Raw genomic sequence first — 27,899 nt, 5'->3', positions numbered from 1 at the left:
GTTCACCACTTAATAGTTATATATTTCAAAAGAGAAATGTATTAATTTGGAGGATGTCATCAAACTGGAATACACTGGCATACTATACATGTTTAGTTAGTAATGGCAACCACACAGTCAAAACTTATATATACTAGTCAAAAGAAGGTACAGAAAACCCCTTTTTTTAATATGACTATAGTTAATCTGCCACGGCCATGACAGATTAACTATTGTCAAATGGTCGGATGTTATTTAACTTCTTTTGAGTAGAATACAGAAGTAGCGTCAGAAATAGAACTAAATTGAAATCCTATAGAGTTTGAATTTTGTCACACGCCCTTGCTCCGACCTGCATTCTCACAGAGAGTCAGAGCTAGAGCAGTGATGCATTACACAAAAAAGCCTTACCTGGCAACAATGACTTGTCACAACACACTATGTTTTGTTCCACGTTCAGCGAAATAAAGTATAAATGTGATTTTCAAGTCATGCTTGGATGGCTAAGGCCAAAAGCCAAGAAGGAATATAAAAAGTTAAAGAACACCCACATTTTTCATATGACTACAGTCAGTCTGTCACAGCTGGTGGGTACTGGTGGGTACACACAACCTTCCACTTGTGGGGGTTCCTTAACTTGTTTTGAGAAGTATATATGTTACAAATCTTTGTCTTTCTGTGATTGCAACATCTTTACACATGCTGATAAACATTTTCAAAAATCAATTTATTTCTATTTCCGACAGTTCTTAATGAGGTGGATGTTCCGTTGTGCTAATCCTGAAACAGGAGTCGGAGTTGGAGCAATATAATACCGACCGAGCAATTTGACACAAGTATGTGGGTGATGATGATGATGATGATGATAACAACAACATAATTACATATAACAGTGATAATCTGAAGGACACACACAAAAAACACTTGTATACTACAATATGTAAAGTCAATGATAAACCACATCAATATATACATGTCATGTTTGAGGCAGCCATTCAAGATTTAGCATGGACAATCCTCGTGGAAAATAAATCTTTGTATCTCTGTATGCATGGCGTACAGAGTGGGCCTGTTGTTCAACACAGTACACAACTGGACAGTCAGAGGGAACAACACAAAACTGTACCAAAACATTCGGATGGACATATCCGTATACAAGAGCTCTCAACATGCTCAAACTGGTGATCAATCTATGGCTGCTAGGAGCATCATCAATATCTTCATACAAGATCTGATGATAAATCTAAGGCTGCAAGAAAAATCATCAATATTGGTATGCAGGAAGTCTTACTACATCATCAATATTGGTATGCCGGTCTTACCATGCTTACTGCATCATCAATACTGGTATGCAGGTCTTACTGCATCATCAATATTGGTATGCAGAAGGTCTTACTGCATCATCAATATTGGTATGCAAGAAATCTGAATATTTATGGATCAGACATCTTGCAGTATTTTCAACAGGAAAAAGTCCCCTATATCCCCCACTTCCTCGTATACCTGCAGTTGTACACAGGGACACAGTATCATATAGCCCATGGCATCCTTTAACCAGTGCTTGTATCTCTACTCTATTATGACTCTTACTGTGGATAGATCCATTTGCCACCACTTCCTGGATTGGGTAGTGATGTCACCAACACTGTCACTAACTAACTGGGGGCGGTCGGGTAGCCTAGTGGTTAAAGCGTTCGCCGATTCGATTCCCGACATGGGTACAATGTGTGAAGCCCATTTCTGGTGTCCCCCGCCGTGATATGGCTGGAATATTGCTAAAAGCGGCGTAAAACCATACTCACTCACTCACTCACTCCTACTAACTGGGAACAAAAACTATCTTGCTCACGGTCTTGATTTTCAACAACTCATCAAACTGACCCTTCTGAACAAGATTTTGACATCAGCTTACATTCAAAACTGCGGCCTCAAACGAGCAAGCCAATTATCATGATACTGTCTTAACAAAAGCTGCTTAATAACAAATCAGAAGACTGTCCACTATCAACAGGTCCCAACTGTCTTTAAGGTGGAGTGAGTGAGTTGTGTTTAATGCTGCTTTGAACAGTATTCCAGTTATATTACAGCATGTCAGTTTGATGTGTGAAAAAAGCTCAAAGTAACACAGGTCTTAGATATTTACCTCATAGGAGAAACCCAGGAGAAACTATGAACATAATCAGGGCGAACCAGAAATCGAACCCACAATCATCCATGGAGCTGATGTTCCCAAGGGATGCAACTCTGCACAGTCAATTGCGACGACTGGGCCCCCTATTTGAGTTGGAACACAAGATGATGAGATTGTTTGTTTTAATCATAACAGAACAAAGAAATCTGATTGGGTGGCTCTTTTTAGCATTGTGGCATTTACTCAGGACAAAACCATGGTGGCAAATGGACAGAGGGTGTTTATCATCAAAGATTGAGATACAATACATTGGATAATCACGGATGGGGAAAATGGATGATGCAGAATATCAGCAACCTTTTATCTCATGAAAACAAAAAATACTTTTCTTAATTGAGCTCATTCAAAACCAATCTTTGGAACACAATTCAACTACCAGTGTCATTCGTCAGTACAAGATGCATATCTCCGACGTAATCTTTGTAGGTCGTCACCAACCATTTAGTCACATACAATGATATGAGAAAGCTATTTTAAATAGCATAATTCTTGAATTATTAATTTCAGAGGTCTTTAAAATATGAAATTCATCTTCCCTGTTGGTAATGACTGGTGATTGAAAAATGTATAGAAATGAACTTGACATTTCCTGGAAATCAGACAAAACATAACCATATTGAGACAGTGTCTTAGATTATGTATGTATACATACTGGCATCTGTGTTGCCATGGTTACAGTCAAAAGTAAAACTTCTAATTTATCAGTGTCAAAAGTTTCTTTTCAGAATTCAGAATTCATAACAATTGACGTTTATCGTTTGCTATTCAAATAGTTTAAAAGAATTTCCCCAAATTGGAACATGAATCATCTATCTTATTATTCTTATAGGAATTTGCTAAGACAATAAGTCTTTACCGCTAGAACATGAAATAGTTTGTTCACAAGACTCTGGCTAGTTGACCTTGACAGTGACATTGATCTCTGCTGTGAGTGAAAAATGATCGATGGTAAATAAGGTGTACATTGTTCATCATTTCCCAATAAAAGATAGCATTGTAGTCATGGGGACACGATAAATGGATACAACTTAAGATTTCTGACTTTTGACCTCTGGTTACATGTTACTTTGTGTTAATACTGACTTGAATTAATTACTATTTCATGATTACAGTACAATTGCATCATTCACTAGCCATAGGCTCAACAGTATAATTAGTATAATTTGATCTTTATGTCAAATCGTGAAAAATGTAACAAAGGTGAAATATCTTAAATGTGAAAAGGCACTTCTAGACCACTAGTAAATGGAATGTTTCAAGGAGATGTTTTGGACCAAAATATGCGGAAATTCTGAAATAATGTTCATAATGTGATTATGTTTCCCTTTCTTTGAATTAATTAATTCAATCTCACATCTTAAATTTGATCTTGAAAATGCCAAAAATGAAAGCAATCTTAATACAAAGTTATTAAAACCAATCCATCAATCCTGTTCCTAAAAAATTGAAAAATATTAAATACCAAAATGTACCATTGCACCATCATGTCCAAATGGTCAACAAGTGTGAAAAAAGTAATACTTTCTGATACACCGACTCACAAAGCTTGTTTGTGGGGGATTACGATCTGTATTCAATATATCTCTCTACTTGTTTTTTCTCAACATGTGACAAATAATCTGACGTCCAATACTCACACATAAAAACATGAGCTTAATAAGTTTGAAATCGAAGAAACTGATATTATATGTACAAACAAGGGAGGACTAAATTGGTAGAACACATTGGGTCTGGGAAAATAACATGGAAAAATAAGAAAAACAGACGATTGTTTGTGGATCTTAGGTGAAGTAATTGTACACACAGTACAAGGATCAGTGGAGAATCATGAAACTAAATATCACAATCTGGCCCTATTTGATTTGCACTGAGGACGATGCAAGTGCAACATTTCTCAATTGTGTTTCACATTGTACTTCAGCTGAGGTTATTCTGGTTGTCCAAAGAACCAATGAACTTCTGACGATTACCCATAACACAGTATTTTTATGAAATTACAGATTTTCAGAGCTATATCTTATTCCTATTGTTGGTTAGCACGGTTAGATAAGAAATATATTCTATGACATGATTATATGGGAGATTATCCTCCATCTCCTCATGTTGTTGAAATCATTACACAAATCAGGTCAAATTACAATCACATTATTACCATGGTTACCAAATACATCCTCTCCAGGTTCAAGAGCTGAGTTTTATGAGCGGAAAATATTCTTTGATTAACATGATTAACATTACATAAATATACAGTTGCACACTATAACAAATACACTGGCCATCTAGACAATTCCAGTAAAAATTAATCAGGACCCATCCAGTAGTTTCAAACTGGAGGTGGTTTGGGTGGCTAGAGGAACCTATAGAATGCTTATCCTCGTGTGAAAGGTTCAGAAATAAGTAAAATATTTTAATACCTTCAAATACGTGAAAGGTAAGTAATATTGTTCAAGACGGATGATTTTGTTGTCAAATAATTTTCTGTGGGACAAGTGACGTTTCTGTAGACACTGTCCTCATGGCTGAAAATAATATATATGTCAAAACCCTGAGTTGGGCAATGTGAAGCACTACTGGGCCCTAATCAGACATGGTTTAAGTTGATGACTGGACCGAGTGAGAAACCATTCCCATTGGACTCGTCACTCTGTCCCAGTTCCACTGGCTGAAGTGTCGGCACAGGCCGGATACGATGGTCCGAGTTGGACACCACCAGAGCAGAGGAGGACAGGCTTCTCAGAGGAACAAGTTCGCTCAGAAGATATGCTGATGTCGAATAATGTACATTGTCAAATGTTGGAGGCATGGTGATGGACCGAAGGTCTCTCTCCAAGGTGTCTGATCCAGTGGAATCAGTTTCCTGCAAGTCAGACATTGGAGACACTCTACCAGCAGAGTCCCAGTCCTTGTGAACCTCGGCGTGTAGCACGGTCTGGGATCCATTCAGGCTGTTCCCACACACAGTGGGCATCGATTTACTTTTGTTCTTTGACTGGCTGTATTCCTGATCCACTTCTATGTCCGACTGCTCAGACTTGTGTCCTTTACACGACAGCCTGCCGTCAGGATGGGAGTGTTTTCCACAAAGCACACACGCTATTGAGTCGGAATCACGGAACTTCTCAGTGTTTCGGAAGCTGTCGTAACTCTTAGACACATTCACTTGGTTCGATGACGTGTGAACAGTGAGGCGGCTACTCAATGATGAGGGCAGGGAGTTCTGGCGGCTATACAAAAATAGGTTCACCTGTCCAGCATCTTTCCCACTAGATCGTCGCGGAAGAGTGTGCACCTCAACAGCTGCATCCACACAGTTAGTAATAGAAGGTGTCACATGTTCTGTGCAGGTTGGGTCCAGTAAAGGTTGTTCTTGTGAGTTGTGGCGTCTGTGGCGAGACTTGGACTTACTCTGTGCTGGTGCCGCCTGCTGTAATCTGTCCTCTACCCAGTTGGGGCTGCTCTGAAAGTAATCCTTGGCTTGTTCTATTGCCACATACAGTTCAGCACCAACCTCTGACTTATGGTAATTACTCTCAGACACCCCTGGGTAGGTGGCCTCGAACTTGTTATCATCAGGCTCCAGGCCATGTAAATGGTTATACAGTTTATTCAGGTCCTTCATGAGACAGAACTTGGTCCCAGTTTCAAGTTGCGGAGGAATATCACTAGACATAGAGTAATCCATGAACGCCGTGATGAACTTCGACATCGGCAATCCCTTCCCCCTCTCAACTCGCATCTTCTCACCGACATAATCCACAGCAACAGCAAAGTAATCTGGCAACGTTCGGCTAGCCTCGCTTTTGAATCGCACACGCTTCTTTGAGCACCTTAATCGAGCACCCACGGAGCACACAACCATGATGTAGTCAACTTCCTGTAGCCGTTCTATCAACCAGTCATCCAGACCTCTTTCATGGATGATCTGTTCCTCAAACAGGTCCAGCACAACATTACAGCAGCACACCTCCATGAGGAAACCTGCGAGTGACTGGACCACCTTCTCATGCATGGGGCAGTCGTAGGAGTACAGCACCAGCACGCCAGGCAGCTGCTTGTTGCTGACATCTGAAACACACAATGACATTGTTTCATTCTTGTTAGAATAAGCACAAAGTATTCTTATCACCTGCCAATATGACATGTCCGGTTGTGTGCAAGGCAAGAAATATTGTACTGTTTTCAAGATGTGCTCTGGAAAGCAGCACTACTTTTTCAGTCTAAATAAAAGTCGTTGAAATTGGTAACTCGAAAAATAAATTTTCAAAAATCCAAAACTATCAAAAAGCACCAGTTCTTCACTAGACCTATCTATGTGCCAAGTGTGGTTAAGCTATCTCTCATGGTTTTTGAGTTCCGCTTCAGAAACAAAACATGAAGGGAGTGTGTAAGGATTTACACCACTTTTAGCAATATTGATGCAATGTGGTGAGAAACAAGGGAGACAGTTCTGTAGATAAACATCTCCTTTATTACAATGCTTAGGGATAGATGTGACAATCACTTGTTGGATAACAGTGTTAGTATCTACACCGAAACGTTGCATTCATAATAATAAAGAAGTTGCATATCCATAGAACTATCTCCCCTGTTCATCATTCCAACATCTAAACTGCCACTTGAAGAACACATTGCCACCATTGTACACACATGGCTATTTGAATCAGGTCTTCACTGTGACGATCCAACGCTATGTCAAGACCCAGTACATATTGAGTGAGTGAATTTGGTTCAATGCCACAGTATTTCAGTTGTATCACACAGTGACGTAGGTCTTTCACATTTACCACTTACCACAAAAGGATCTAAGAAGGTTTATAAATTTGAACTAGACTGGACTATGATGATAGCTGATGTGTCTGTTGTGTGACTTACCGATAGAGATGGACCGCAGACTGGCAGCTCGTTCACGTCCAATAGTCCCTGCAACAAGCATTTGTACATGAAGCATTGACAAGGTCACACGATCAGTCAATGTGATCCGAGTGGGTGTGTGAGTGAGTTTATCATGTTTAGGCCACTTTGAATAGTATTCAAGTTGCCTGTCAGCTCAAAGAGGGAGGAAATCCCAAAGTGATGCAGGTCTCTGACATTTAGAACTTCATAGAAACCCATGAGCACCCCTGTGGTGCTGACAAACCTTGACACATGATCGGGGAGAATCGGGAATCGAACCCACAACCCCAAGTGTCTGGGGCAACTCTGCACACAATGTATTCCGAGGTCATGTGTGTCTCACCACAGCCTGAAATCATAACCACTAGAACATGTCCAGAGTCTAGAGAACTTTCAGTCCAGCAAGTTGGTTGGTTGGTTGGTTTGTTGTTTAACGCAGCACTCAGCTATATTCCAGCAATATGGCGGCGGTCGGTAAATAATCGAGTCTGGATCAGACAATCCAGTGATTAATATCATGAGCATCGATCCACGCAATTAGGATCGATGGCATGCATCAACCAAGTCAGCGAGCCTGACCACCCGATCCCGTTAGTCGCCTCCTACGACAAGCATAGTCACCTTTTACGGCAAGCATGGGATGCTGAAGACCTATTCTACCCCGGAATCCAGCAAGTCTAATTTGTGATTAACTAAGCCATTATGTGACTCTACTGAAACCATCTTCCCCAGGCAAGGGAGGTAACAAATGGTTAACGGACTATAAAAGTCCAGTTTCCACCCTTGCCCAACTAGTCAGGAATTATGGAGTTACAATTTGGCTGGACTATTAATGAGTCTATGCATAGTCCAATCAAAATCATGCACAGAAATCGAAATTCGGTTAGTAAAGTGTCTTGCAGATTTCGGTCAATTGTAGGATTTGCAAAGCATGTGCACTGCCAACTCGTTGTCAACAGATAATTTCCAAGACTTTTTATGTTTCTAATCAAAGTGCTCACTTGATTTGATGTACTTCGCGATGTAAGACCCGTTTTATCACAATATAGATTCTTGATTATCAATGAGATCGTCTTACCTGGGCGCCACCGTTTTGTTTGAAACAAATGCAAGTGGTACGAGAGGTGGAATCTGATTGGTCCATAGCAGAGGCTTAGAAGGGACATAACTCATAATAACCACTTGTGGTGCTACAATCGAGCCCAGGAATTCAAGCCTAGTTCGGCAAGAGTGGAAAGTAGAAACTGGACTTTTAAAGTCAGTTAACTCCTTGCCTTTGGGAAGATGTCTAAAACAGGCCAATAATTTTAACATCATGATCAGCATGTTGAGAAGCCGGCACATTTCAATGGAACCTGACACAGAAAATCACACAGACTGCAACAAATGGTTACAAGCTGTGTGATTTACTGTGTCACGTTGTTAATGTGCTGGGTTCTTATCAATACGATGCAAACATTATGGGGATTGTGTCTTTGTAATTTGTGTGGTTTTTCTTTAAGTGAGAAGTGACTGGGCGCCGCCATTTTGTTTGATTCAAGAAATTTGCACCTGATATGCTGTGCGACTTTGTGACGATTGATGCTACTAATTGCTTTTGACATCTGACAAAATTAAGTATCCATCTGTCTAAAATGTCGATATGCTTTTGGTACATTAGTTTGTTTGTTGTTGAACGCCGCACTCAGCTTTATGACGGTGGTCTGTAAATAATCTAGTCTGGACCAGACAATCCAATGATTGACATCATGATTCACGCCATTGAGATACGATGACATACATCAACCAAGTCAGCGAGCCTGACCACCCGATCCCGTTCGTCGCCTCTTACGACAAGCATGGGTTGCAGAAGACCTGTTCTACCCCAGATCTTCACTGGTTCCATTTTGTTTGAAGCAAATGCAAGTGCTACAGGAGATGGAATCTTATCGGTCAATGGGAGGGACATAGAAGGGACATAGCGCATAACAGACACTTGTGCCTGGAAATTCCAGCGTAGTTCCACAAGGGTGGAACAGGACTTTTACAGTCACTTAACCCCCTTGCCTCGGGAAGATGGTATCCACAGATACCCCACATCCCCTCCAAGGGACTAATAACGTCACGGTGACATGAAAACAAGCAATGAACATAAGACAGAGCCTTGACCTACCATGTTGGGGATCCTGGCGCCTCCTCCAGAACTTGAATAACAGGAAAAACAAGGCTATCAGGCCCACAATACCAATCACACCAACGACTGTGCCAAGAATGATCTTGAGGGCGCGGTTGTACTCCTCCGGATCTGGGGAGGCCTCAATGATAGGACCCCCAGCTGCAACGACATGAACAACGTGTAACATGTTATCAGTAGGACATTGCAGACAATAAACATGATAAACACTTGAGTCTTATACCACTGCAAGCATTACCACCACGGTACATTACGGGATGGTTCCCTATCATTACAAATGCATGGTGTGTATGGCCACAATAAATTAGTTGACTTTTATCCCTCCCCATCCAACTACCAAACATCCTGCATAATACTGTATTTTCTACGAAAATTGGTGTGCCTTCCCTTGTTTCTTCGCTTCTTCAACAATACCTAGCTCCAATCAAACATTTCTGCTTTGTGTGAATGACGTCCATGAACAGTGAATGTCCACAGATGTTTTGAACAGTTTGTTTAGATAAACAGATCATTAAAAAGATGTCTTCTGTCTATCTTTTTTTCAATTTTGATGAAAATCTAAAAATTAATTTATTGTAGATAAACATGGATAAACACGTTACGGCTATTATTTCTGTGACATTACGATTCAATTACACTCACAAGTATTCACAAGTTAGTCAACTTCATCATGTTCATGTGCATTGCACAAATCCCTCAACAAACATGCCAACAGTCTCATCCGTGTAACAGACTTGTCACACAACCTCATTCTCCAATAACACAATGAAGCCCGTTATTAAATTACAGCAGAGTTTCAGACTGAATTTAGTACTATGGTCTCAAATCACTTATTAACTGTGAAAATGATGTGACACATACTAGAATTAGAGCCCCAGTGTATTCATATACCATTATTTCTTACATCAGGAATGGAAGTATGATAACATGTAAAATAACACTAATTGCTTGTTTTCTGGGGGGTTAATAGCACAGGCCAGCTAATAGCCGGGGACACTGCTGTATGTAACTGAGAGAACTAAGAGGGTATCTGTATCTTCCTGTTACCATGGTTACAGCACAAGTTTACATGTTCAGGATATCTGAAAAATACTTTCAGCAGCGTTAGAAATTGGCACTAGTCCTGTAGTCCTTGCCAAACTGCCCAATAGTAAAGGTATCCTAAGGACTAGTAGAAACTGGCCCATTTTAAGGGTTTTGCTATATGTTATCATTATAAGGACTAGTGGACAAAAACTGTTAGTTTCTAACCCTGCTTTCAGGCATATTTGACCATTTGTTGATCCGAAGAAAAAAAATCATTCCATATGATAAACACCACAGGATGATAATCAGTATTTACAGGGGTGGAAACTATCATTTTTAGTCCACTGGTCCTCATAGTGATAACATGGAGCAAAACTCTTAAACAATGTTAAAAGTGGCAAATTTCTTCTCGTCCTTATGATACCTTAACTATTGGGCAATTTGGCAAGGACTACAGGACTAGTGCCAATTTCTAACCCTACTTTTGACAATATTTCAGTTATATCACTGCGTCACACAATCAATACTGCCCTCTTGACTTCAGATATTGCCCCTCAAGTTTGGGTCAGCTGAGATTGGGTTTATTTCAGCCCTAAATCTGGTGACAGGCCATTGTGGCCTGCTTGACACACGACTTGTAGGTTGTGATGTATGTTTAGACCATTCCATATTGTCTTGGGTATAATGCACACTTTTGTCCATGCTGTGTTGAAGGTGTGTATCAAACATGCATTTTGCTTTGTTTGTTTGTTGTTTTACGCCGCACTCAGCAATATTCCAGCTATATGACATCAGTCTGTAAATAATTGAGTCTGAACCAGACAATCCAGTGATTTACATCATAAACATCGATCCACCCAATAGGAATCGATGACATGCATCAACCAAGTCAGCGAGCCTGACACCTTCCTCACTACCAAACACCTTCCTCACTACCATACACCCGCCTTACTACCAAACACCTTCCTCACTACCAAACACCCCCTTCACTATCAAACACCCGCCTCTCTACGAAGCACCCCCTTCACTATCAAACACCCGCCTCTCTACGAAGCACCCCCTTCACTATCAAACACCCGCCTCTCTACGAAGCACCCCTTTCACTGCCAAACACTTGCCTCTACCAAACACCCCCTTCACTACCAAACACCTGCCTCTCTACGAAGCACCCCCTTCACTATCAAACACTTGCCATTCTACCAAACACCTGCCTCGCTACTAAACACCCGGCTCACTACCACACACCCCCTACACTACCACACACCCGCCTCACTACCAATCCCGTTAGTCGCCTCTATGACAAGCATAGTGGCCTGTTACGGCAAGCAAGGGTTGCTGAAGACCTATTCTACCCCGGATCTTCATGGGTCTTTTGGTACTTTTTGGTACATTAACTTTGGCTGCAACATGCAGTATGACATGCAGTATTCTACATAAAAATATGTACACAGACGGTGAAAAGTTTATCTTATCTTCACTTCAAAGAGTCAACCATTATCTGAGCATGGCTAAACGAAAGGCTGAAAAATATTCAAATGTTTTAAGACTACTTTAAAAAAGGACCTATAAATATATTGTTCTGTGTTTTACAGGAATATTATGACGGTGTTGTGTGCTGATTAAAGCTGCAGTTAGCAAAAAGTGGCTGTGTCGGACAACTGCACTCTGGAGATCTATTCCAACCCCAAATTGTTTGATAATAACATTGAACTCAGACAAACTACATGACCGATTGCTGTTAAAAGGGTGAGAGAACTGAATATGACATCACTGTTATCGGAGGTAATTCATACACAACACATCTTGCTTCTCTACTACCGGTACTAGTACAACTACTACTACTGATACTACTACTACTACTGCTACTACTACTACTGCTGCATTACAGCTACCCATACAAATAATGGGAGGGTCTTGGTAGTGTGATGGTCTGTCCAGGACGCCATTTTTATCAACTGCATGTAACAGTTTAATGCAGGGTTTCCATAAACATCAAATTTAAATTAAAACTATTAATCATAACAGAAGTTCAGATGCAGTTAACCATGAATCACAGTGAATGTAACCGCATTACCCTGTTGTGTCTATTTGCATGTTTTTCAAGGATATAATTTCCTATTTTCTAAAAGCTTATTCATTGTCATCACAATCACCATCTCTGCAGCCAGTGGGGCGTACAATAATTCACCTCCCTCACTGTGCACACAATTAAATGGGATGCTCGCTGTTTCGCATCACTACCCTTATGCACCCTATCAACCAGCTCCTCGCCCAGGTCTACACTTCCTTTTGACAAGTTCAAGGTATGAGATTACTCACGATTGCGGGGTTGTTGGGTACTCATGGACACCTTAAAATCTGAAATAAATCACAGAATTACTAAAACTAACAAGGAAAGACTGGATCCACAAATACACATTTGACACCTGAAATTCACTACTTCTGTATATCCTGAAGTGTGACAAGAGGCACTTACCACCACCTACCTCTCACTAGTCCTTACCACTGCTTACCACACACTAGTGCTTACCATGCTCACTCACCACTGCTTAATGCTTTCACTCACCACTGCTTACCACACTCGCCACTGCTTACCACACACTAGTGCTTACCATGCTCACTCACCACTGCTATATGCTCTCACTCACCACTGCTTACCACACTCACCACTGCTTACCACACACTAGTGCTTACCATGCTCACTCACCACTGCTTACCGCTCTCACTCACCACTGCTTACCACACTCACCACTGCTTACCACACTCACTTGCCACTGCTTAACACACTCCCCACTGCTTACCACACTCACTCATCACTGCTTACCACACTCACTCGCCACTGCTTACCACACTCACTCACCACTGCTTACCACACTCACTTGCCACTGCTTAACACACTCACCACTGCTTACCACACTCACTCCACACTGCTTACCACACTCACTCGCCACTGCTTACCACACTCACTCGCCACTGCTTACCACACTCACTCGCCACTGCTTACGACACTCACTCACCACTGCTTACCACACTCACTCACCACTGCTTACGACACTCACTCACCACTGCTTACCACACTCACTCACCACTGCTTACGACACTCATTCACCACTGCTTACCACACTCACTCGCCACTGCTTACCACACTCACTCACCACTGCTTACCACACTCACTCACCACTGCTTACCACACTCACTCACCACTGCTTACCACACTCACTTGCCACTGCTTACCACACTCACTCACCACTGCTTACCACACTCACTCGCCACTGCTTACCACACTCACTCACCACTGCTTACCACACTCACTCGCCACTGCTTACCACACTCACTCACCACTGCTTACCACACTCACTCGCCACTGCTTACAACACTCACTCGCCACTGCTTACCACACTCACTCACCACTGCTTACCACACTCAACACTGCTTACCACACTCAACACTCACTAGCACGCATCACAGCAAAATAAAAATGACCATATATATATGGATACACAGATCTACCATTTTCTCTTGTTGAAGGCATCACAGCGAAATAAAAATGACCATATATATATGGATACACAGATCTACCATTCTACCTGGTTGAAGGCATCACAGCAAAATAAAAATTATCATATACAGATATGGATAGACAGATCTACCATTCAACATTATGTTCAACTGATGTAAGAAAACAACAATGACTATGGATAAACAAGTCAACTGATCTGTATGTCGCAAGAAATCACAGCAACTTTTGCAATAACAAAATGGAAAGTAAAGTTAAGTAACATTACTCACTGAGGCAGTGTTTATTCATGACACAAGAAAAACTGACATCACAACTCACTACACAATTTATAGCCACAACTTTATAACAGGACATGAACTAAACACGGATATCACACGTTACCTGGTGCCTCCAACAGCTGGTGATACATAAGAGGGCATTTATCCATCATACTGACACTGCCTTAAACACATCCGGCCCTTACTAAGGATTATTGTCCATTGATACAGGTGTGATGTCCCTCTATTACTGTCCCTTCATAGGCCACCCCATTATAACACTGATACTGGTAGTTTGACAATTACAAATAGGACTAACAGTTAAAGGAATCAAATATCTTGCTTTCGTACATTTTTACATGTTTGTATTATTATGTCCATACTTATCTGTTTATGGCCTGTGTTTATGCTTGTAACAAATTGCACTATAAAGAGGAAAATGTTAACATTGGTGAAACCAACTTAATGGTGATATATTTAAACATACCGTTTTTGACGTAATAAGCGACCAGGGCGCTCTCTCAAAATTAAAAATAGGGTCTCTTATTACATTATTATTTTGGTGAAAAAAACAGAGCTGAAAGATAAATTTCATGGCTTATGCTGACAGCCTGAAATGTTTTTGTACGACAGATATATTTTTCCAGAATTGAATTGCCAATAATTAAGGGTGCATATATCACACGAGTGCGTATCATACTAGAATATATAAGTCTGGTGTACATTGGGATGTAAGGGGTGCTAATTGGGATTGTTCACTAGCCAATATCTTTGCAAATGTTGTCGTGGGCGCTTATTAGAGCGGGGCGCTAATTACGTTGAATACGGTATGTGAAAAAAACCTAAGATTGTTCTCAAATTCAAAACTCCTCCAGCGGGAATATACAGGGCCTGCCTCACCTAAGTCACATACCTTAAAGAAATGAATGCGTCCTTGCATTTCTTCCGTGGTGTCAAATCTCAATCCATGCATTAATTACCCAGAGTGCTTAAAGTCCCCAAGAGAACATGCTCATTAATGACTACCAATTCAAATTGTTGAGGGAAAGAATGCTTAATTATGACATTCAGAATAATAATAATCACATACAGGATGAAAGCAGTCTCTATGTTTATCTTACATTTGTCATAAGTGCAAGTTTCATGGGTATACAACTTTGCAGATTTGATACACCATAAATGCGTTAATGCAAATATCGTATTCAAACGATTGATAGTGGTTCGAAAACAAGGTTAATTGTATTTTTGTCTATCAATTTCATAGGCAGAAACAAAATTACAGCGGAGGCGGAGCCATTATATACAAAGGCTCTATTTTTGGTCTTGGAGGAAATTACATGACCTCTGAAATTACCTGTTTGATCGCACAAGCCCACCCCTCCATTCGCACTCCAGCCTCCGTGGTCGCCTGCACATGTTCTTGGCAAAGGAAACCAATTCTTTAACCCTTAGACATTCTCCTTTCCACAATTAGCAATGACCATTTGTACACTGTACTTTCCTTCCTATGAGTGAGATTAAAGGATTTAAATATACTCTTTTTTCTTTCAACAATGGAAATGTGACAAAGGCCATTTATATCACAAATTGAGGTCACTATTCAGTGAGAAAACGATGTGTGAAACATGCTATTTTTTCAACTGTGTTTATTGTTTGTGTTAAGGTACTCATCTGATTTATTTTGTTGCAGAATTTCCTTTGTTTAAAATATTGGCTGATCTGTGTATAAAATGGTGCAAGTGACACAAGTTTATAAGTTGCCACTAACTTGCCAGTATCATGAAATGTGAATGTTTCTCGGGAGATGAATTTGATTTCTGAGGAAGATTTACCCCTACATGTTTGAACCTGTGACCGACAATAGTGACAAGAAAAATCAGGATGACCCCCACCTGGCACGAATGGATTATAAGTGATTGCAAAACACTGATTGGGTTTCATCATGGAATGTGTCCTGATCACACCCTAACAACAAGCACCGTTGCTAGGCTATCAACCACCGGATTACATTACAGATGTACACAATGGTATATTTTGATGCCTCTCTGCGTGAAGGTCTGTGGATGAGTGAGTGAGTGAGTGATGCATGCAAACCAACATACCTGATTCCAAAATGTCAAAAACAGAAACAAAATGACGAGTTCCAAAAGTCGAAAGTATAGCAGCACCATCATATTGTTGTGTACATGTCATACATCGTGTTGTTTCTGAGCACCATCAAGTCAAGAACCGGTACTTCTGATGGAATATTTGTGTTCTGTTTGGGTTTTCCTTTGTACAAATCAAAATTTTCAAGTAAGTGGTGAAAAAATGTAGCCAAATCCTTTTAGAAAGCTGATAAGTGACTGACTTTAGAACATGTGAAGCCTTCATTTGGATTGGGCGATGTGACCTTCTCTGGAGGTATCCTCATATCTAACATCTCTACTGCAGAGAAGCGGCAAGTTGCTGGTGATGTAGATGTAATATTGCTGGTGATGTAGATGTAATCATGGTAATACTGCTGGTGATGTAGATGTAATATTGCTAGTGATGAAGATGTAATATTGCTGGTGATGTAGATGTAAACATGGTAATACTGCTGGTTATGTAGATGTAATATTGCTGGTGATGTAGATGTAATCATGGTAATACTGCTGGTGATGTATATGTAATATTGCTGGTGATGTAGATGTTATACTGCTGGTGATGTAGATGTAATATTGCTGGTGATGTAATATTGCTGGTGATGTAGATGTAATACAAAAAATACAACATTCACTTAACAACTCTCAAAAATACAACATTCACTTAACAACTCTCAAAGATACAACATTCACTCAACAACTCTCCAAAATACAACATTCACTTAACAACTCTCCAAAATACAACATTCACTTAACTCTCAAAAATACAACATACCCAAAAGATCAGATATGAAATAATGTGCTACATACCACTACATCCACAACTCTAATAAACCTTCAGCTTTCACCAATCATTGCCACATGCACACACACATATTGACTTACATTATACAATGTTATAACCATTATAACCTCACAGCATGTATACAACAGGATTATTATCTCCTTACCAGCCAGTATCCACAGAATATTGATGACGGTATTCCATCTGTAAGTCGTTAATTGTCTGAGTGTGTGTTGAAGGGAGAAGATCCCTGGTCAATACATCATTACCATGATTACAGCCTGGCTGGTGTGAGCTTGAGACACTAATCTACACAGATGACAAACAACTGCTGTGCAGAGGAACACAGTTGTCAACTCATACACACCACAACCTTCAACCAGTCCTTTGTTATCAATGACTGCTTTATGAGAGCTCTCAGTCTCAACTTGACATCTTCACAAGTGGAGGAAAACATTCATAAAACTCTAGTGACGTCATCCCACTGATTTTACATGGCCGTTTACCCCAGAGAAAATCCGGGATAGAATAGGTCATCAGCAACTCCTGCTTGCCGTAAAAGGCGACTATGCGACTAACGGGACAGGTTGGTCTGACTCGCTGTCTTGTTTGATGCATGTCATCATATTCCAAATGTGTGAATCGATGCTCATGATGTCAATCACTGGATTGTCTGATCCAGACTCGATTATTTTTCCAGCCGTCATCATATAGCTGAAATATTGCTGAGTGCGGTGTTAAACAACAACAAACGTGTCGGATTAACAAGACTTGACTGTAAATAATATAACAATCAGGAAAAACAACCACAACAGACCATATTCAACTGGAACACCACTGCTTTAAACATGCCAAACATGGTTACTGTAGTTTCTCAAACAAACACACTAGTGTATATTTCTTTCAGACGCTCGTTCAAACACAAAGGTACTAATGGAGTATAATACTTTTATAAAAACTACCCACCGTTCAATGAAGATCCCGGGTCTATTCAAGGCCAGGGTAATAAAGGAAATATGGTAACTACAAGACAAGCCATAGCGTATGATCATAATGATAGCCAAAGCTTGGCGACAACACTATCTCTGTAGTCTGTTGCTGCTTCTAACATGTCAAACAGTAAGTCCAGTCCACAGAATATAGGTGGACATTCCTACCTGGTTCTCCCATGGCTGGCCAATGACATCTAGCCTCTGTTGGCTTCTTCCATCACGTTCTTCTGGTTGTCTAGACAACATGGAAGTTCTTTGACCGTAACCATGCACATCTGAAACAGTTTCATACCAACATGACCAAACAGCATTTACCATGTTTACAACGTGACGATATGTAAAACGATATTTTTCAATCTTCATGACAGTTTTCTTGCATGTTGAATATTTTTGCATGCTTATATGTCATAACATAATGTCATATGATATATCATCATTATTGATTAGAAACAAAACGGTTTAAATACGGAAAAGCCTAACAAGCACCTAACCATGCCAGCTGGAGACGTATAATTCTGAGCCTGGTTCTGTGTTGATCATAAACTATTCTATGATAAATTATTGGTGAGGCGATAGGTTCCGGCATCACTGTTCGTTGGTGACAGATTTACAAGGGCTGTTTTGTGTTTGTTTGTTTATTTGTTGTTTAACGATTGAGACATGACGACATGCATCAACCAAGTCAGCGAGCCTGACCACCCGATTCCGTTAGTCGCCTCTTACAACAAGCATAGTCGCCTATTACCGCAAGCATGGGTTGCCGAAGACCTATTCTACCCCGGATCTTCACGGGTCGGTTATATTGTGATACTGCATAACATCCTCATATACACCAGCCCGATGTCAAACCGAAGTAATAGGATACAATATTTCATCACTATAACCATGATACAATACACAGATATAACCAGGTCTGTATATATCATGATATATATTTGTCAAAGGGGAACCCTATTTAAACTTGGAGTCAAAGGCATCAGCATGCGGGTCGTAGGCAGGCGACATGTGACATGCTTCTCTTAAGACTTTTACTGATGTCATATATATCATAGCACATCCTCAGAAGCCTGAAGTGTACTGTAGTTAGAATTTTGTTACACCACTGACACAATAATATCAGGAATTTGTTATATGTACATTATAGAACAAGTAATCCACAAAGAATTACAATTTTTATGATTCAACATGTTCAAACAGCCATACTTTTTTTGTACCCGAGGAATGCAATAGCAAATGATATGTCCTCATTCTCAATACATGTGCAAGTAGGATGCAAAATATTGCATCCGGTTATACCTGCAATCCTCAACAAGACCCCCACCCTCCTTTTGAAAACCAAATGAAGTATGTTGTAATGTTGTAGGCAGTACAATTATCTGAGGATTTGGGCCCACTCCCTTTTAAGAATGCTGGATCAGCCATTTGCTTAGCAAGATCACATTGCAGAGCTCCAGATAAGCTTTTGGTGTTGTGTGCATTTTAAAATCATTGGGTATCAGTAATTCTATCTGGGTATTCAAATTTCTGTTACCCACTAGTTTTTACACTTGTGGTATTTGTTAAATATTTAAAAACACTATTCATCTAGTCTCTGCAAACTGTTGTTGTGTGTGTTCGAGAGCTTTATAGGACTCAAAAACACCACGATACTTCCACAAGAAAGTGTGATGGCAAATGATCTGATGTAACTGTCATCGTGGAGTTGGGCAAGGTTGACGGAATCCCGTTTATAATTTCAAATATACGCAGGGGTTACTTCACAATATTTTGATGATACGCACAAGTTTTATTTTTGTAGCGTATCTGTAATGTCCATTGCGTATTTGATACGCTTGGATTTTATTTTACTGCATATTTCTGCATTTCTGATGTGTATTTCACGCAGATATGCAGCTTATCTGGAGCTCTGCATTGATATGTCATCACTACCACAAATACAAGCTTGACAACTTTACTTAACGAAAGCTGCAACTTGGTATGCTAACACATAAGAATAAACACCAGTCTCACATAAAATAACTAATGTGGATAAAATAGCACATAGGTTTACAGTAACTTTACACCCCATTCTCAGCCAGGGATATAAACGCAGCCCAAGACCCCAACCCAAGACACCACCCCACCCCAGGTTTTACAGTATGCCTACAAGTCCACACACAGTAGCAGGACTCACAAGGGTTGCTCACTGTAACACATCCAGCACACACATCACCACCTGCTTCACAATCAATCAACACTTCAACATATAGATCCTTATGGCACCTATAACATCATAAACACAACAGAAAATAATTTGATACCGGCCTGCATGACTGGCCCTTGTGATAAAGTCATGTTAGTATGCCCCAATAAACGCAGTAAAACTCAAAGTTGTGTCACTGTGTGCCAGTCTACGTGGTCTACGGCAGACACAGCTCCTTCAATACTATCATTTATTTGCCTGAATTACATTTGCCGGCTCTGACAACTCTGCAGTATCTGACACATGTACAACACGTACACCAGACAATGACCCTGACTGTAATTACAGCCAGAGCAGAGTGGTCTCTGACACTAATTGTCAATCCATACTGTTGTATGTTCCCTGGAATACACTGAAACCCCAATGTTGTAAACATGATAGATCATCAACATTATGAACCTGTAGTCTGTTACGACTCCATCATGCAGACATATGAATGCATATCGTTATTTGATCAGGAGTGTTTCTGGTGGGTTTGATATCTGCCCCACTGTGTGTGTGTGTGTGTGTGTGTGTGTGTGTGTGTGTGGGGGGGGGGGGGGGGGGGGGGGGGGGGGCTGAATGATAACACTGATTTCATATCAATGTCTTCACTTTTTTGTGTCACTGATCATGCTACTTAAATAGCCAGTCAGCTATTAATTAACAGTATTGAATTGACACTGTGAGTGTGTGAGTTGGGTGGCGTGGGTGAGTGTGAGTGAGTGAGTTGGGTGGCATGGGTGAGTGAGTGAGTTGGGTGGCTGGGTGAGTGAGTGAGTTGGGTGGCGTGGGTGAGTGTGTGAGTTGGGTGGCATGGATGAGTGAGTGAGTTGGGTGGCATGGGTGAGTGAGTAAGTTGGGTGAATGAGTGAGTTGGGTGGCATGGATGAGTGAGTGAGTTGGGTGGCATGGGTGAGTGAGTGAGTTGGGTGGCATGGGTGAGTGAGTAAGTTGGGTGAATGAGTGAGTTGGGTGGCATGGATGAGTGAGTGAGTTGGGTGGCATGGGTGAGTGAGTGAGTTGGGTGGCATGGATGAGTGAGTGAGTTGGGTGGCATGGGTGAGTGTGTGAGTTGGGTGGCATGGATGAGTGAGTGAGTTGGGTGGCATGGGTGAGTGAGTAAGTTGGGTGAATGAGTGAGTTGGGTGGCATGGATGAGTGTGTGAGTTGGGTGGCATGGATGAGTGAGTGAGTTGGGTGGCATGGATGAGTGAGTGAGTTGGGTGGCATGGGTGAGTGAGTGAGTTGGGTGGCATGGGTGAGTGAGTGAGTTGGGTGGCGTGGGTGAGTGTGTGAGTTGGGTGGCATGGATGAGTGTGTGAGTTGGGTGGCATGGATGAGTGAGTAAGTTGGGTGGCATGGGTGAGTGTGTGAGTTGGGTGGCATGGGTGAGTGAGTGAGTTGGGTGGCATGGGTGAGTGAGTAAGTTGGGTGGCATGGATGAGTGAGTGAGTTGGGTGGGTGAGTGAGTGAGTTGGGTGGCGTGGGTGAGTGAGTGAGTTGGGTGGCATGGATGAGTGTGTGAGTTGGGTGGCATGGATGAGTGAGTGAGTTGGGTGGCATGGATGAGTGAGTGAGTTGGGTGGCATGGGTGAGTGAGTGAGTTGGGTGGCATGGGTGAGTGAGTGAGTTGGGTGGCATGGGTGAGTGAGTGAGTTGGGTGGCATGGGTGAGTGTGTGAGTTGGGTGGCATGGATGAGTGAGTGAGTTGGGTGGGTGAGTGAGTGAGTTGGGTGGCGTGGGTGAGTGAGTGAGTTGGGTTAGTGAGTGAGTTGGGTGGCATGGGTGAGTGAGTGAGTTGGGTGGGTGAGTGAGTGAGTTGGGTGGCGTGGGTGAGTGTGTGAGTTGGGTGGCATGGGTGAGTGAGTGAGTTGGGTGTCATGGGTGAGTGAGTAAGTTGGGTGGCATGGGTGAGTGAGTGAGTTGGGTGGCATGGGTGAGTGAGTGAGTTGGGTGGGTGAGTGAGTGAGTTGGGTGGCATGGGTGAGTGAGTGAGTTGGGTGGGTGAGTGAGTGAGTTGGGTGGCATGGGTGAGTGAGTGAGTTGGGTGGCATGGGTGAGTAAACGGCAACTATGCTTGTCGGATGGTCAGGCTCGCTGACTTGGTTGATATTTGTCGTCGTATCTCAATTGCATGGATCGATGCTCATGATATCAACCACCGGATTGTCTGGTCCAGATTCAGTTAATTACAGAACTGAGTGGAATATTGCCGAGTGCTGTTTTAAACAACAAGCCAAAAAGATAACAACACAAATATAGATAATAGAATCTCTAATGCTTAAAAAACAACATCATTGCATTGAATGCAATGTTAAGATTCAATGCACAATTCCTCTGAATTTAGCATGTTAAGCATGTTTAGGAAAATAAGAACCTTTAAAAAATCTCAATTTTAAGAAAAATGATTTTTCTGAGTTTGCCCGCCAAATGTTCCTGGTTGTAAATCAACATGTCATGTGTACCATGTGTACCAGGTAATTGTTTTCTGCTCATATTTAAATAAAAATTCCAAAATACTGAATCCCCTAGAGGGGGATGCGCACTATACTTGGGTGCACACTATACTCAAGAGATAATAGTATTTATTTCACATCTGAAACAACTTTTTCACAATGTCCTACATTTTTAACATTCAAATGTAAATTGCATTTTAGTCACCTTATTCAGTGTTATCAATTGATGACTAGGGGTATGTGCATGTCATGAATAAAATTAATGAATGACTGAACACTGAAATTAGACATTTGAAATTATCACGAATAATCATGTGAATAATTAACATTTTTTCCCACAATATCCAGAAAACATCCTAAAAAAAGTGAAAATCACTTACGATGCTTACTGAATCAGTACACATGGTACAGGATAACCAATCAAAATAAAATCATAATGACAATAATTATTGGCACATTTTTCATTGTACCATCATTTCAGTGTGACCATGGTGACATTATCCTCGTCCTGAGACTTCAGCTAATAGGACCATGGTGAAGCATTGGCTGAGATTAGCGATGAGTGTAGGCAGGTCAGGTCTTAGTTTCACCCTATCACTAAGCATTGATCTGTCACACTGCAGGAAGTATTTCCTGAAGACCACCTTAATCACCAATGTCTTAATGTGTTATGTACAAGCTGAGTTTAGTCTCTGTTCAATCATTTTCAACTAGTCTAAATAACATGAAACATACAAATACTTCTCGATGATGACTCATTCACATTGACAATGACAAGTTAATCATATCAATTATAAATAGAGAGAAAGATCTTCCCCATTACAACATGCAGTGATGAATCTGCTCATCATAAAACTGAAATCTGCATCAGGTTTTGGAAAATGGAATATTGTGACAGGTTGGATGTATTCTCATTGTCCATACACAAAGTGAGTGAGTGAGTTGGGTTTAACGCCGCTTTTAACAGTATCCATCCCAGTTATATCGCGGCGTGTCAGCTTAATGTGGGAGGAAAGCCCAAAGTGATGCAGGTCTCAGACGTTTACCACTTTGGTGAAACCTACGAGCACGGGTATGGTGCTGACAAACCAGGAAACATAATCAGGAACCAGGAATTCGAACCCGCAATCACAGATTTCTGGCGTGCCCAAGGCACGCAACTCTGCACAGCGGATCGCGGCTTAGATGACTGGGCCACCCGTGCCCCCCCATACACAAAGATAACATGTGAAATAACACACTTGAGAGGTTTTCTGTTCATTCAGATAATATAACATGAATATATACATTATTCATTGTATTAAATTATACAATGTCATAAGGACTATAGAATTAAATAAAGTATAAAAAAACTTACATACATACAGAATGTTTTGTTTGTTTGTTTGTTTATTTGTTGTTAAACGCCGCACTCAGCCATATTCCAGCTATATGACAGCGATCTGTAAATATTTGAGTCTGGACCAGACAATCCAGTGACTGAAGTCATATGGCATCGATCCACGCAATTGGGATACGATGACATGCATCAACCATATGAGCAAGTCTGACCACCCGATCCCTTATAGTCGCCTCTTATAACAAGAATAGTCGCCTTTTACGGTAAGCATGGGTTGCTGAAGACCTATTCCAACCCAGATCTTCATGGTTCACATACAGCATGTACAACACTTCGTCTGTTAGTTACTATTTTTGTTTCTTTTATTGGTGATCATGCTGATAATGATATTGGGAATGATAATGGGAACAAATGCATTTTTGCAAAAGGTGATCCATGCTGCATTGATTTTCACTTCCTTCCACAGACTTCTTAATACCTTGTGTAATGTTAGCCTGTAAAGATTCTGTTACCATGGTGATCACCCTTCTAATCTCCTTTAAGTTTAAGGATAGGGTATTTTACTTTCACTGCTCAAGCAGGTTAACATGGTTGGGAGTTCCCTCTTCTCAAGCTCCCAGCGCGTGACACCTTCCTTACACCATGTACACACTCGGTAACATCGCTGCCACCAGTGCGGGCGCGGCCATTACAGGAATCTTGAAATTTGCCCTCTAACCCCAAATGTAGTAACATTTATACTTATCTTTATGTGTTTGGGAATGCTATCATATTTCATCTTGAAAAGGTTTACGACTGACCATGTTTTCAAGATGAAATTACTTTGTTGTTTGTATAACCAGATTGGTTCGAGATTGCAGACTAACGGAAAATCAACCAACTTCTCCCTTACATTCTTACCATATCAATAACATGATAGTTTTAATGAAATAGAAATTCAAATTGACAAAGAAAGAAAGTAATTTAGCAGGGGTAAGTGTATTCGGCGTCATGACAGTCGTCACTTGTTTGTAAACATAACGGTCAATCGGCTGCGAGTTCAGCTCCAAGCATGGTTGTAGTCATCTATCACTGTGGGGAGTTTTGACTGGTGGCAGCGATAGTATAGAGAGCACCACGAACGGAATATCGCTTTGAGGACCTGGCCCTCTCCTGTCTGAGAAACATATATCCCCTCAAACAAGTTCTTACAACCAGCTGTTACATGTACAAATGTTAAATGTAAAACAACGGAGGACAGGATTTGTTAAGCAAGTTCAGTGGAGGTAATTATTGACATGAATCGTATTTAATGTTTGATCATCATGATGATAACAATTGGAGAATGAACTCACTGAAGAGCCTAGATATAATCATGATAATCATGGTAATCAATCAACATGATCAGTATATTTAACATGCGTACGACTAAGGCTGACATGACTAGTCTATTTGTGGAAATGAGGTTATCAAAAGTGGATAAAATTTATTATATGGGGTACGTTTTTAGTTTTCGGTAAGCTATGAACATGATCATGATGATGAAAGTCACTTTGTGTGTGACATACTGACAGTCTACTTTCCGTACCGATGGTACCTCATATATCATGTACATATGAAGACAATTACCATGTTCATGTATTTCAGCTCACATTTGCAAATAACTAACAAATCAAAATGTTTTTGATGACTTGATAATGCTATATATAAAAAACAAGGCTGTCTGCTTGTATCTAAACTTTATCATGTTTATTGTGAACTTGCTCAAGGGAAGAAATAAAAATTTTGCTTGCAGATGACTATGAATAATCAATAAGACAACAATCAATGACAACACAGATTTGTAATTAAACAAATGTTAAAATTGATTTTGGTTTCCACCATGGGCATATAATATATATCATGAAAAGAAGATATGCTCAAAGGGTAGGTTGGTTTTTCATCAAGTCTTTATAACATAACAATTCCAAAGGCAACCAAAACAAGCAACTAGTCCACTGTTGGTCGACTACTTCAGCCAACGAGTCGACACCACAAATTAGATAGTCGTTTCACCCTTACTTAAAGACACAATATTTGACAAGCAAATTGACTAATAACAAGTATGACACCCCTATTTTAAACAGTCATAAATACAGATTAAGATGGCTGAACATACTGTACATGCTGTAAGTATTATTAGCCGACCCGTGAAACTAATGCATCTGGGAAAGACTTCCGCCCGTATCCAACCTCCAAAAGTGAAGTGCCCTGTTTTATCATACATGTGTTTTGGGGGCAGTTAAGGTAGCTACTACCTCATGCTGGTTATGAGGGCTGAGCAAAATTGGGATTAGATGGTCACACCAGTAGTGTATTTGTAAGACTGTACATCATGCTCAGGTACTTGTACGACCCGCACCTAGACTGGGAGGAACATCAAGCAACAAGACGTCTGAACTTAACGATGATTTTGTTCGTAACTGACCACATGTACATCATGTACATAGTCAAGATGTCACTCCCGTGGGGCATGTGACGTATGACGTAGTTGCGTGTGCACACTGGCGCTCACAATATGTAAACAAACCTTACACAACAACACCCAATGAATGATTATCATCGGGTTATATGTTTTCAGACATCATACATTTTCAGACGGTCATGTTTATGATATTTTATCGCAAGTACACCGTCTATAAAGGGTCATAGCGAAAACCGCACCTCAGCAAAACGTCACCAGGCGAAAACGGCTACTATTGCCTGGCGAAAACGGCACCTTATTTTTTTAAGAGGCCAAACAAGGTGCTGTCAGGTCATAATTATTCATAATGGCCTTTCAATGTTGCATGCGAGAAGAATGTCAGAAAAAATCAACATGCTGTATCCTGTGATAACTGTGACCAGTGGACCCACTGTGTATGTGGAACTGGACTTTCTGTGGCCCGTAAAAAAGAAATTGCCGGACAAAAGAAGACTTCCCTTTCCGCTGTTTGAGATGCGTAGATCCCATCATTGAAGAGGTGATCGGTAAATACATCAAATACCACGTATATAAACCATATATATTACTTCAAAAATCGTTCTTATCATTATTAAAAATAGAGGTGCCGTTTCGCCCGACACATAGTAGCCGTTTTCGCCAAATGCAGTGCCGTTTTCGCCAGAGAAATCGGTGACGTTTTGCTGAGGTGCCGTTTTTGCCTGCACCCGCTATAACAAGGGTTGTGGCGTCACAGAGACATTGTAAATACTCAGATGATGGCTTGTTTATACGAGTAAGTTGTCTTTTATGAGTAAGTGAGATGTTGTAAAGTTGTTCTCATGATTGGCAAGAAAACTATGAATGTTTCTTTAGCATCCAAAAACCCATAACACGGGGATACACATAACCATGATAAGACGGTACTCCGATAGTGTTGATTGCATGTTGCTTTCTGCCACGGGCCTGTCTGGTAATACAGTGGTCTAGATTTGTTTATTGACAGGTCACGATATATATGGAATAATGCTGACTTTAAAGTTTCATTTTAAATTGAAGTCATAGGATAACACGGTTCCACTTGGGATTCCGGTATAGATCTTACACCTTTGACAGAGAGCCTCCCTGTGAGTCAAATCTGTAATTCAGTTTGAACTGTTACAATAGAAAAGCTATCATGGTTTGAGAGCTGTCTATTATCATTATCGATGAACTCTTGGCGACTATCAAATACATTTGATTTTCTGTTTTGGTGAAAAGAGTAAACCAACACGTCAACGAAGAAGTGGCTAAATAAGTAAACAAAGCAGAAAATCTGGTGTCAAATACTCACAACTGGCTGAGGATTAATGGTTGGTATAAGCTGTAATGGTATTGAAACTACTTGTTAAATGTCTCTACAAACCTTACCACGTGTATATATAATCCAGTGTGTCAAGTTTATCCATCAAAATGTAATATTATTGGAACTAGGTTGACGACTTCGGAGCACTTGTGAC

General features: G+C 40.7%; 1 protein-coding gene across 4 annotated transcripts; it reads right to left on the bottom strand.

Annotated features, from left to right (window-relative positions):
- Positions 1-3,560: 3,560 nt before the first annotated feature.
- On the bottom strand, positions 3,561-27,899 carry LOC139446829 (interleukin-17 receptor D-like). Of its 4 annotated transcripts, none has more exons than XM_071228169.1 (6): positions 27,806-27,899; positions 18,107-18,216; positions 12,582-12,620; positions 9,216-9,377; positions 7,043-7,090; positions 3,561-6,235 (listed from the first exon to the last, which is right to left on the bottom strand). In XM_071228169.1, exons 2-6 carry the CDS (start codon positions 18,117-18,119, stop codon positions 4,752-4,754), a joined length of 1,746 nt encoding a protein of 581 aa, XP_071084270.1. In that variant the 5' UTR covers positions 18,120-18,216; positions 27,806-27,899; the 3' UTR covers positions 3,561-4,751. The 4 variants fall into 4 exon arrangements, with proteins under 4 accessions (XP_071084270.1, XP_071084269.1, XP_071084272.1 ...); XM_071228168.1 differs by having other exon boundaries at positions 27,811-27,899; XM_071228171.1 differs by lacking the exon at positions 12,582-12,620 and having other exon boundaries at positions 27,811-27,899.

This window comes from Haliotis cracherodii, unplaced genomic scaffold (genome assembly GCF_022045235.1).
Source record: "Haliotis cracherodii isolate W230 unplaced genomic scaffold, xgHalCrac1.p SCAF_6, whole genome shotgun sequence".
Lineage (NCBI taxonomy): Eukaryota > Metazoa > Mollusca > Gastropoda > Lepetellida > Haliotidae > Haliotis > Haliotis cracherodii.
The sequence above is the reverse complement of the archived record's forward strand: the minus strand, read 5'-3'. Positions and strand labels throughout refer to the sequence as shown.

Excerpts from the sequence above, each read along its gene's own strand:
- LOC139446829 (XM_071228169.1), bottom strand. Across the intron at positions 9,378-12,581 it reads TACCCAACAACCCCGCAATC|CTGGGGGTCCTATCATTGAG; the intron begins GTGAGTAATCTC and ends ATGTCGTTGCAG. Across the intron at positions 7,091-9,215 it reads GCGCCAGGATCCCCAACATG|GGACTATTGGACGTGAACGA; the intron begins GTAGGTCAAGGC and ends TGCTTGTTGCAG.